Raw genomic sequence first — 12,742 nt, forward strand, 5'->3', positions numbered from 1 at the left:
AACTTCTAGGGACGTTGCTAAGAGAAGACTATGGTCAAAGTGATTGTAAAGTCTTGTGGTGTGTGTGTTGTGTGTGTGTGTTTGTGTTTTTTTTTTTTTTTTTTTAAACAAAAAAAAAACGTTATACTTACCTCTTCTGTGCACTTGGTTTTGCACAGATCAGCCTGTATCCTTTTCTCGGGTCCCTCTTTGCTGCTCCTGGCCCCTCCCTTTTATCGAGGGCCTCCACAGTCCGACGCTTCCTATGCGGGCACTGCAGCCGAGTCACAGCTCTGGCCCCACCCCCTCTTTCCCCTGATTGGCTGACTAAGACCCCATACACACCATTAGATTTTCTGCAGATTTTTGTCTTCAGATTTACCAAAACCATATAATATGAGGTCAAACTTTAAGAGTTTCAATTTGTATGCAATCAGGCAGGCCTTTGCACTACATGGTTTTGGTAAATCTGAAGACAAAAATCTGCAGAAAATCTAATAGTGTGTATGGGGTCTAACTTTGAAGCCAAAAGCGCCGCTGCTGTGTCTCAGCCAATCAGGAGGAGTGTCCCAGACGACTTAGACATTTGTGGACATCACTGGATAGAAAAGGGGCTCAGGTAAATAAATAGGGGGTGCTTCTGCCTTTACAACTCCTTTTTTAATGCTATGATCCACCATTGCACAGGCGTGTACTCTCAAAGGTTGAGCTCTGAGCTACCGCATAAGGTGGGAGAAAGTGTATGTGAAGGGGTTTTAATTGGAGGAAGAGCTCACTCCTGTGATGGTGTATGTGAGCATAGCAACGTCCTAGAAGTTTTCCAGTCAGGCTTCGGGAGTTATGCAAATTTGACTTTGCTCAAAGCTGCACCACTTGTTTTTATCTATAGACGCCCCTGATCTGCATAGATACATTTTTGGTAAAGGTGAACTAATCTTTGAACTCCTTGTTCTGTCGGAGTAGCTGATGGGCACTCAAGTACCTGACAAGCTGTGCAGGAAAAAAAAAAAAAAACATCCTGCATTACAAAGTAGATATTTTAAGATGCATGTTATAGACACTTCCTGATCGTTCTTTTTGTCACATTATTTCTTAATTTGATTCATTGTGTTGCAGATTGGCGAGGCAGTTACAGAAGGAAGCTCAGTCCCCAGCCAATTCCTCCGACTTCACAGAAGATCATAAGGTAAAGTAAGCTCACGCATGCAGATCCCATCTGATTGTTGGGTGGAAAGCATTCAGTCTTCTGATGTTGCGGAGTCTGTATTGTAATCGAGCAGCCAATGTACATGCGTCTATGTGAAATACTATGAAATGGGAATAAAAATTCCAATCAGATTCTAAATAAATGTGAAATGTAATTGTGTTTAAGAAGCCTTAAAGAGAACCTGTTCTAGCTGGAAAAGTGAACTTCTCCTTTTAAATTTTGTTAAAGCTGAACTCTGGGATAAGTAAATATTGCCTTAACAACATCAGCCCCGGAAGGATTTACCCCCTTAATGACAAGGCCATTTTTTTGCAGTACGGCACTGTGATGCTTTAACTGACAATTGCGCGGTCGTGCGACGCTGTACCCAAACAAAATTGATGTCCCCCTTTTTTTTTTTTCCCCATAAATAGCTTTCTTTTGGTGGTATTTGATCACCTCCTGAGGTTTTTATTCTTTGCTCTATTAACAAAAATAAAGCCGACAATTTTGAAAAAAACAATTTTTTGCTAGAATAAATATCCAAAACAAAGTTTAAAAAAAAAAAAAAAATCTTCATCAGTTGTAATGGAAATTTGTAAGTTCTGTATATAATTGTATTGTATTTTGTATGTATTGCACACTGCCCTCACTGTGCACACAGCACTAATAATGTTTTCAGTAAATGTTTACATTCTTTCGAGTCCTGATTAGAATTAGCCTGCCTATGTAACGCCCCTTGTTACCATAAACCTACAATTGTAATATTAATGTGATACCTACGTAATCATGTGCATAAAAACCTTCAATTGCGTCATAATAAAGCAGAACAGTAATTTGGAAAGATGCTGAGCGTATCTTTTGTGTCTGTTCCCTACTGCAGTAGATATTATTAATTTGGAACCACTAATCAATATGAGGATAGGAGTTGCCTATCATCAATTCAACCGAGTCACAGTTTAGGCCACTATGTATTCTTCTACATATCTTTGGTAAAAAATACTGGTTTGCACAAAAGTTTTATAGAGTCTACAAAATGGGATCTTATATATATATATATATATATATATATATATATATATATATATATATATATATATATATATATATATATATATATATATATATAATATTTATTTAGCGGGATTGCAGCGGACAGATCGGACACTTTTGACACTTTTTTTGGGGACCAGTGACCTTTATGCAGCGATCAGTGCTTTAAAAATGCACTGGTTACTCTATAAATGACACTGACAGAGAAGGGGTTAACACTAGAGTGGCCTGGAGCAGCATACAGTAAGACGCTGGTGAGCTGAGCTCTGCCTGCCAGATACCCTGATTGATTGATCCTGGGACCGAATCACTCGCAATCTACCCATTTCCGGCCGCCTGACCACCCGGTGCTCCCTGTGAACATGTCCAAGCTAAAGAAAAATGCTGAAGCGGCGGCCAAACTGTACAAATACCGCCGGACAGACCAGGACCCCCTGGAGCAAGATGGCAGTGCCACTCTGGTTGAGGGGACTGCTGCAGGGGCTGACACAGCGAGGGTACTCAATGCCATCACTGACTGCCAAGAAGCCATAATGTCCTGCAAACCACCCTGACTGCCAGGATCGAGGAAGTAAAGGTGGGCATCTCCCTGGTGAGGCAAGACTTTCAGAAGCTGAGAGACAGGGTTAAAGACAGTGCAGGACTCCCCTCCCCCTCCAAAATAATACAGACCGCATGCAGTTACAGGTGAATCAACTGCTCCAGAAGCAGGACAAAAAGGAAAACTGTCTCAGAAGGAGCAACCTTATAAGATTTATCAGACTGCCTGAGGGAGAAGAGGGAGCAGACCCTCCCCTCATTCCTGGAGCAACTCCTGTGCACTACATAGGGTAAGGAGGCCTTTTCCCCTACGTTTGTTGTTGAATGGGCCCACTGCATGTCTGGGAGACAACCTCCGGTCGGGGCCCCACCTCGCACATTCATTGCAAAATTCCTTAATAGAGATCAGGACACTAAATTGCACTTAAGCAGAGAGAAGGGAAATATTCCTTATGGCAACAAGATGATCGTGGTGTCCCCGGATTTCTCTGCAGAGGTACAGCGCAGACCCAAAAGTTTTACAGACGCTAAAAGACGTCTCCGTATTAAGCACATCAAGTATGCCATGCTTTTCCCTGCCCGCCTTCGGGTGGAGGGTGACGACAGAATGCACTTTTTTTGATGATCCGAATGCAGCCATCTCCAGGCTTGAACACAGATAAACAGCTAAGTGTCTTTTTATTATTCATCTTTGTGCTCTCCCTAAATCTCCCAACACTAGGGGACGATCAAGGGGCTAAGTGTGTCCCAGGGAAGTGTTTCTAACTGTGGGGGGAGGGGACTGACTGGAAGTAGAGAGAGATCGCTGTTCTTGATCTAGGAACAGCTGATTGCGCTCTCCTCCCCTGTAAAAATGGGGATCCGCCTTGTTTACATTGGCAGATCCCTGTTCTGCCTCTCTGTGGAGCGATCGCGGGTGGCCGGTGGACATCGCGGCCACTGGCCATGCGCATCGGCTTGGCGCCGTGCTCGCCTCCACTGTATCTTTTACACGAGGTGCCGACTCGGTACGGCGATTCGTGCAATAGAGCCGCCCTGCCGCAGTTTAACTGCAGCTGCTGGTCGGCAAGTGGTTAAAGTGATTGTGAAGTCTTGCGTTTTTAAAGAATAATACAAAAATAAATAAAATAAATGATTAACAAACATGTTATACTTGCCTGCTCTGTGCCGTGGTTTTGCACAGGGCAGACCCCGGATCCTCCTTTTCTCTGGTCGGCACTCCTGGCCGCCCCCACAGTAAGCAGCTTGCTATGGGGGCACCTGAGCCCACCCCCTCTCTCTCCTGATTGTCTCGCGCTGCTGTCAAAGTTAGTTAGCCAATGGCACTGCTGCTGTGTCTTAGCCAATCAGAAGTTAGAATCACGGACGGCAGAGGGACTCATACAACATTGCTGGATAGAGCAGGGCTCAGGTAAGTATTAGGGGGGCTGCTACAAACAGAAGGTTTTTTTTATCTTAATGCATTAAGATAAGATTAATACAAAAAAACAAAAAAAAACCTGCCTTTACAACCACTTTAACCCCTTCACACCAACGTAAACACAAATATGGAGCTACAGGCTTCATCCCGGCACCGGTTTTTAGAGCCAATGGTCAGGTTTTTTGTGACAACAACCGATGTGGCTAAGCAGCCGCTCGGCTGTTATCCCAAGCAGCGGCAGGGAATGTCCTCAATCCCGCCACCTTCCGCGCCTCGCCCGTGCTCTCCTGTCCCACCAGGAGGCACATTCTCCGGCTGGCCGGAGACCTAAACAAACCCGGCTTTGATTGGGTCTTGGATCTAGTAAGGAAGCAATGTCATGACTGAAGACTGTTTACTGAAGACTTAACTGAAGACTTAAAGGCACCAAATTTTAAAAAATGACAGCTTTCTAAACAGCCAAACTTGGCATTTTGAATGCTTTTAAGTGCAAAGGAGGGATTTGGGGTCTTATAGACCCAAGATTTTTCCATAAAGAGTACCTGTCACTGCCTATTATTGGCACAAGGGATGTTTACATTGCTGTCTGTGCCCGTGTTGGCTGAATTTCCCTTTTTTCATTATCCTGTTTACTGTTATCATTGAAATTAAAAAAAATCCCAAATTTTGGATTGTATGTCCTGAGACAGGAAGTGAAAGTAAATCTTCCCCAACGGGTCACTATGGATATTGCCAACACGGGTTATAACCCTCCCTTATCCTACTCTATCCAAAATGAAAAACATTGCGGGCTCCCTGAACAGGCAAGTGTCCTTAAATTAAAAGTCAGCAGCTACAGTATTTGTAGCTGCTGACTTAAAGTGGAGGGCCACCCTGAAAAAAAAAATTCACCAAAAATCTTTAAAAATAAATAAATAAATAAATAAAAATTTTGAAAAAAAAAAAAAAAACAGGCAGTCTTCCTAATCTGCCTCTTCCTATTCCGCGGCATGTTCTGCTCCTCGGTCAGCGGCCCCGTTGCGTGCGCAGTAGGAAACTGGCAGTGACGCCGCAAGGCTCCACTGCCTGTTTCCCTTACTTAGGATGGCGGTGCCGGGAGCCGAGGGACGGGTTGGCCTCGGGCGGCCGACATCGCGGGCACCCAGGACAGGTAGGTACTTAAAGTCAGCAGCTGTTACAGTGTTAGTAGCTGCTGATTTTTTCATTTTAATTTTTTTTTCAGGGACGGAATCCCGCTTTAAAACAGATCCAATAAAAAAATGTAAAAAATCGAATTTCTTCATTAATTTAGGCCAATATGTATTCTGCTATGTTTTTGGTGGGAAAAAAAATCCCAAAAAGTGACTGTTGATTGGTTTGCGCAAAAGTTATAGCGTCTACAAACAATGGGATAGATTTATGGACTTTTTTTTTTTGCGGGACTGTGACATTTCGGCAGACGAATCTGACACTAAGTGACACTCTTTGGGGACCAGTAACACTAATACAGTGATCAGTGCTAAAAAAGCACTGTCGCTGCATAATTGACACTGGCAGGAAAGGGGTTAACATCAGGGGCGATCAAAGGGTTAAGTGTGCTCCTAGGGGGCGATTTCTAACTTTGTGGGGGATGGACTGACTGGAGGAAGAGAGACATCTGTGTTCCTGATTAGCAGGAACATAAGCTCTCGCGCTCTCTCTCTCTCTCGTTTACATAGGCAGACTGCCGTTCTGCCTCTCCTACGAATGATTGCCGGGTCTGATTGGACGCAGCGGGAGCCAATCGCATCGGAAGTGCGGATGCGCGCACCCCAGAGCTGATGACGTGCCGGTACGTGATTATGCGCTTAAGGGCCGCCCTGCCGCAGTACATGTACATGGAGCAGACCTTAAGTGGTTAAAGGATAAGTTCACCTTTTCGGGCAGAATTTCACTTTTCATAATAAACTACTGGCCCAGCAATTCCAATGTGCTTTTCTCTCACGTGCCTCATCCTCAGGATATTTATAATCTTGTTGCTTTTTTTTTTGGTATTTTTAAAACTGATTTTTAAATTCCATCACTTCCTGTAGCTTGCCTCAGCATTCACTTCCTGTTAGGTCATCTCCCAGCAATCTTCACTTCCTTTTTCTCTCACAGAAGAGGGTGTGATAGGGTGTGTTCATCACTCTGGACCACACCTCCCTCGTTACAATAGTACCTTCTACCTATTTCCCGTACAATCAGATTGTACAATCACCTTTAGATCTCCCATGAGCTTTGTAGTACAAGGGCCAGTTTGATTGGATTAAAATTGAATGGATTTTTCAGATGTGTCCTCTTATTCCATAGTTCAGGTAAATCTAAATGAAATTGTACAATCAGGTTGCATAGTGTATGGCCATCTTTATACAAGTACATAGGAGGGAGTGGACAGAAACGCTCAGTTGCCATGCCTCGTTGACCTCTCCACGTAGTGAAAACTCAAATTCCCGCAAGCACAATGCACATTTGCAGCATTTCTGAAACACACGGCAAAGTGCGCATTTTCTGTGCAGTTTGCCATACGTTTGGAAACACACAGATGTGAATGGAGCCTTATTGTTTTTTTGTAAAAACATCAATTTCACTTTCAGGCCCCATTTGGAGTAGTGGGAGCGCATGTTTTTTTGGATTTCAATGTGCTGCACTCCACCTGGCACAGTAGCTCATGGGACATTTTGCACGTTTTTTACTACATTTGTCACCTGTTATTTCATTTTGCAAAATGTGCGTTTGGTGTGCAGTTAGCAATAAATTACACTGAAAGTGCAATATAGGTACTTTTGGGTGTATAAATGTGGCCATACATTGTACAATCTCTCCTTTTAGATTTAGCAAAACTATATATAGTGTAATAGGAGGACACACATCTCTCCAAACACTCTGTATCCAATCAGGCAGGCTCCTGCACTACATCAGGGGTGCTCTGTAGACTGCATGTAGCCCCAGGAAGTTTAGCATGCACCCTGAGTCCGTCTGAAGGGATGCTGAGTAAGCCAGGCAAATGCATGCATGGAGGAATACTGGTGTTCTGTCAAAAGAGCCAACTCGTCAAAATCTCCAACCTCGTCACCTCCGGTGACTCCAGCAGCAGTAAATGAAGATTTTGACGACTTGGCGGTTTTCACAGAACACCAGCAGCGTATACACTACGTTACACGATAGAATGAGCGGACATTGTTAGTCTGCCCGTTACTAACTAAAAACATGGCCGCCTCCTAAGGCGGCGACAACTTTTTTTTTTTTACGCCTTAGTCGGAGTTCTGTCTAAACAGCCAACTCGTCATGTACTGTAGTGTATACGCTTCCAGTGTTCTGTGAAAACGGCCAAGTCCTCAATCTGCAATTACTGCTGCTGGAGACTCACCGGAAGTGACTTAATTGGAGATTTTGACCAGTTGGCCTTTCTGACAGAACACTGGGGGTGCTGTGAAAACTTAGTTGATGGGTGAAAGTGTGCTAATGAGGTCATCTGGTAAACTCCTTCCTGGGTAGTACTGGCTGGTCTGTCCTGTCTGTATACCAGGAAGTCTCTGAAGTGATCTGCAAAATAAAGCCATGGCTGAGGTAGGCCTTGTTTTCAACAATCAAAGAAAACTTGAATTTTTGTGCAACCGAGGTACATTAATGGTATATTGCAGGGATATGCAATTAGCGGACCTCCAGCTGTTGCAGAACTACAAATCCCATGAGGCATAGCAAGACTCTGACTCAGCCACAAGCATGACACCAAGAGGCAGAGGCATGATGGGACTTGTAGTTTTGCAACAGCTGGAGGTCCGCTACTTGCATATCCCTGGTATATTGGTACAAAGGGAGCTGGGCTTTAAAAAAAAAAAAAGTTGAACTTTGGCCTTTAAGCCTGGTACACGCAGTGAGGATATCGGACGAAGGATCTTCTGTGTTGTGTTTTTTATTTATTTGCATCTGGTCTCATATCGAAAATGAGGTTACGAAAATTCTCGTACGACGAATACAACTTTGGAAGTGATTGTAATGTTTCCGAGCATGCGTGGTCGTGTTCTTCTGATATATTTTTATTTTTTTTTTTGACGATTACTGTTCTAATTAAATGAAAGTCATACAATCTGGTATCGTACAAGAAACCTTTTCGGGTTTGTCCCTTCAGATAATTTTCGTGAAAGGCTCTCAAAGCTGCGTACTAATGATCAAATTATCGTACGATCGCTTCTAAAGTGGTATTTTTCATCTGAATTTCTGATCGTGTGTGATGGGCTTAAGGATGACAACGCTCGCTTTCTTTCTCTCTTAACCTTATCAGGACAGCCGATAGGACTGTAGACCCCTATGGGTGAGATTCTGCAGTCCTCTGTCATTGATAATCGTCAGCACAGGAAGCTATCAGCAAGATCAACAGGTGTTGTGTTTTTATTTTTGAACGTCTCAATCAGATATAACCAAACCCTTTTATAGATATTTGGTCAGTTAACTATAAGAAACGTTCATTGTCGGGGTTTACATACGCTAAGAATGGTAATCCTTTTATTTTGAGTGACGCTCTCCTCCCTAAGATTCCAGTGGTGTAAATCAGCCTTTTGGTGCTCTGCGGGTCCAAGACTTCCGGTTGGATCTCCAGGGGTAGGTCTCCTGACCTCTCAGGCGTGGACTGCTATGCATAACTAGGTACTGCACGGAGAGCCGGGAAAATTAAATTCCGTTTTGCTGGCCAAGACATTACAAATACATACAGATTAAAATCTGCATCTCATTTAGTCACTCTTCATGTCGGATTTGAAGTAAGAAGACAATTTAACATTCTTGAACGATTATCTCAGCCCCCTAAATGAGCTGAAACAGGAAAGAGACATCAAGAAGTGAAGTCCTGGATGGCCTGTGAAGGCCTCGCCGGGCCCTGTGGGTGAGTCTCTAGCAGAGCTTGGAGGAGTTTTGGTTTGTCATCCATCCAGGCAAGGACCAGCACCTGCACAGCATGTGGGGTATAGGAAAGCGTCTGGAACATTTATTATAGACTGCAGAACATTAAAACAACATATTGGATTAGCTGAATATTTTTTTTAAAAAGGTCTACCCTGTAGTCTGGCAAAAGATTAGGAAACATTCCTGAAAATTTTATTTTTATCTAATGTTTAGTTATGGTGACCTTCCAGCTTAGACCATTGTAAGTACGTAGATTCCATACCTGTGGGGTTCTCATGGATGCTGAAAATTGCTGTAGTTGGCACTGCTACTACAGTGCTGGCTGCAAGCTTTGGGTGCCATGATGAGCCGTTGTTCTGCTGCTTACTGAATAAAGGAGATCACTTGCTCTGCATGCGCACCATTCAGAGAACACATTTCCATTTCCTCACTATATGCAAAACATTCTCTGATTGGATAAGGTGGAGATGGTGACATCACTGCCTTGTCTCTCCAACTTGTGCAGTTGGAGAACACTTTGCATTCATTGAGAAAATGCAAAATATTCCCTAAATGGTGGCCATGCCAGGTGAGTGACCTCCTGTGTTCACTAAGCAACAGGGCAGCCGCTCCATACAGGACCCTGAAGCTAGAGATCACTGGAGTAATGTTGTCTGCTACAGTGATTTCCAACTTCTGGAGGGATCCCACAGGTATGGCACATATATATACTTGTATTGGTCGAAGCTTAACTAGTGTAATTATGTAAAAACTGCCATAGCTAAACTGTAGTTTTAACTGCCAATAAACAAAAAATGGATTAAAAGTGCTGCCCTGTGCAAATTAAAAAAATAAAATACAGTGCTTTGCAAAAGTATTCACCCCCCTTGGCTTTTTACCTATTTTGTTACATTACAGCCTTTAGTTCAATGTTTTTTTTTAATCTGGATTATATGTGATGGATCAGAACACAATAGTCTAAGTTGGTGAAGTAAAATTAGAAAATATATACATAAAACTATTTTTCAGAAATAAAAAACTGATAATTGGCATGTGCGTATGTATTCACCCCCTTTGTTATGAAGCCCATAAAAAGCTCTGGTGCAACCAATTACCTTCAGAAGTCACATAATTGGTGAAATGATGTCCACCTGTGTGCAATATAAGTGTCACATGATCTGTCATTACATATACACCACTTTTTGAAAGGCCCCATAGGCTGCAACACCTAAGCAAGAGGCACCACTAACCAAACACTGCCATGAAGACCAAGGAACTCTCCAAACAAGTAAGGGACAATGTTGTTGAGAAGTACAAGTCAGGGTTTGAAAAAAAAAAAAAAAAAATCCTAATCTTTGATCCCTAGGAGCACCATTAAATCTATCATAACCAAATGGAAAGAACATGGCACAATAGCAAACCTGCCTAGAGACAACCAGAACTCAGGGACCAGGGCAAGGAGGGCATTAATCAGAGAGGCAGCACAGAGCCCTAAGGTAACCCTGGAGGAGCTGCAGAGTTCCACAGCAGAGACTGGAGTATCTGTACATAGGAAAACAATAAGCCGTACGCTCCATAGGGTTGGGCTTTATGGCAGAGTGACCAGAAGAAAGCCATTACTTTCAGCAAAAAACAAAATGGCACGTTTTTGAGTTTGTGAAAAGGCATGTGGGAGACTCCTAAAATGTATGGAGGAAGGTGATCTTGTCTGATGAGACTAAAATTGAACTTTTTGGCCATCAAAGCAAACGCTATGTCTGGCGCAAACCCAACACATCACATCACCCAAAGAACACAATCCCAAACACAGTGAAACATGGTGGTGGCAGCATCATGCTGTGGGGAAGTTTTTCAGCAGTAGGGACTGGGAAACTGGTCAGAGTTGAGGGAAAGATGGATGGTGCTAAATACAGGGATATTCTTGAGCAAAACCTGTACCACTCTGTGTGTGATTTGAGGCTAGGACGGAGGTTCACCTTCCAGCAGGACAATGACCCCAAACACACTGCTAAAGCAACACTTGAGTGGTTTAAGGGGAAACATGTAAATGTGTTGGAATGGCCTATTCAAAGCCCAGACCTCAATCCAATAGAAAATCTGTGGTCAGACTTAGATTGCTGTTCACAAGCGCAAACCATCCAACTTGAAGGAGCTGGAGCTGTTTTGCAAGGAGGAATGGGCAAAAATCCCAGTGGTAAGATGTGACAAGCTCATAGAGACTTATCCAAAGTGACTTGGAGCTGTCATAGCCGCAAAAGGTGGCTCTACAAAGTATTGACTTTAGGGGGGTGAATAGTTATGCACATTGACTTTTTCTGTTATTTTTGTCCTATTTGTTGTTTGCTTCACAATAAAAAAAACACAAAAAAACAAATCTAATATAATTTTCCCATTTTTGTTGTTTTTTCTTTTTTTTTTTTTTTGGGGGGGGGGGGGGGGGGGGTCACAGTGCAGCACTTTTATTAATTTTTTGGCTCATGGTCCCTGGTGACCTGTATAAAGGGTCAAAGTCGGTATGGTGCCTATCCCCTTAGGTTAAAAAAGTAAGGTATATTCTCCATAATGCACATTCATCTTTAACTAGTCATACACTGAAATTTGCCTACTGGGTGGTCATATGGGTCCCCTCCCACCCACTGTCATTCAATTAAAAAAAAAATCAAAGGTGTTGGGTGGTAAATTGTCTACCAAACAATAGCTGCATCCAATCAAATACACACGCATGCATACATAATGGTTGTGTTTTTGCATTTTGTTTTTTTGTCACCTTTGCCTAGAACAGTGGTCTCCAAACTGCTGACCAGGGGCCAGATGTGGCCCTTACGGTGCTATTTTATTCACTGACCCCAATGAAGGGCACAATTCCTCTTAATAACACCAATGATGAGGCACAGTTCCTCCCAATGACAGTCAATGGGGCCCGATGACACCAATGATGGGCCACAGTTCCTCCCAATTACATCAATGATGGGGGGATTGTTTACTCCCACTGATGCTGGGACATTACGTATTCCTCATTAGCCGCAGTCCCCCCCCCCCCCCCCCCCCCCCAAGTCTGAAGGACTGTTTAGAAACTTTGGAGACCCCTGGCCTAGAATATTTAAATTGATACATTTGAAGAGGACTTTCAGCAGGTTGCATTCTTATTTCTAATCTAAAATTGGTTGGTTTTGGATGGACAACATTTTTAGTTTGCTATAGCACTGTGGGGTTGATTTACAAGCTTAAAGGAGTTGTAAAGGCAGAAGGTTTTTTACCTTATTGCATTCTATGCATTAAGATAAAAAGCTGCCTGTGTGCAGCAGCCCCCCTAATACTTACCTGAGGTCCCCTCTGTCCAGCGATGTCCACCAGTGTCTCAGCTGTCTGAGATTCTCCCTCCCTGATTGGCTGAGACAAAGGAGCGGTGCCATTGGCTGCCACTGCTGTCCATCAAAGTCAGCTAGCCATTCAGGAGAGAGAGGGAAGGGGCCGGAGCGGGGCTCCGTGTCTGAATGGACACAGGGAGCTGTGACTCAGCTCGGGTGCCCCCATACCAAGCTGCTTGCTGTGGGGGAACTTGACAGGAGGGAGGGCCCAGGAGCACCAAAGAGGGACCCGACAAAATGAGGACCCGGGCTGCTCTGTGTAAATCCACTGCAACAGAGCAGGTAAGTATAACATGTTGTTTTTATAGGAAAAAAAAA

The 12,742-nt window shown here is 43.4% G+C and overlaps 1 protein-coding gene across 1 annotated transcript in view; it reads left to right on the plus strand.

The window, feature by feature from the left end:
• The window catches only part of AIDA (axin interactor, dorsalization associated), a 74,211-nt gene that overhangs the window by 18,264 nt on the left and 43,205 nt on the right, over positions 1–12,742 (plus strand). Inside the window, 1 exon segment of the mRNA XM_073628345.1 lies at positions 1,096–1,165. Coding sequence (XP_073484446.1) covers positions 1,096–1,165 — 70 coding nt within the window.

This window comes from Aquarana catesbeiana, linkage group LG04, assembly GCF_042186555.1.
Source record: "Aquarana catesbeiana isolate 2022-GZ linkage group LG04, ASM4218655v1, whole genome shotgun sequence".
NCBI lineage: Eukaryota > Metazoa > Chordata > Amphibia > Anura > Ranidae > Aquarana > Aquarana catesbeiana.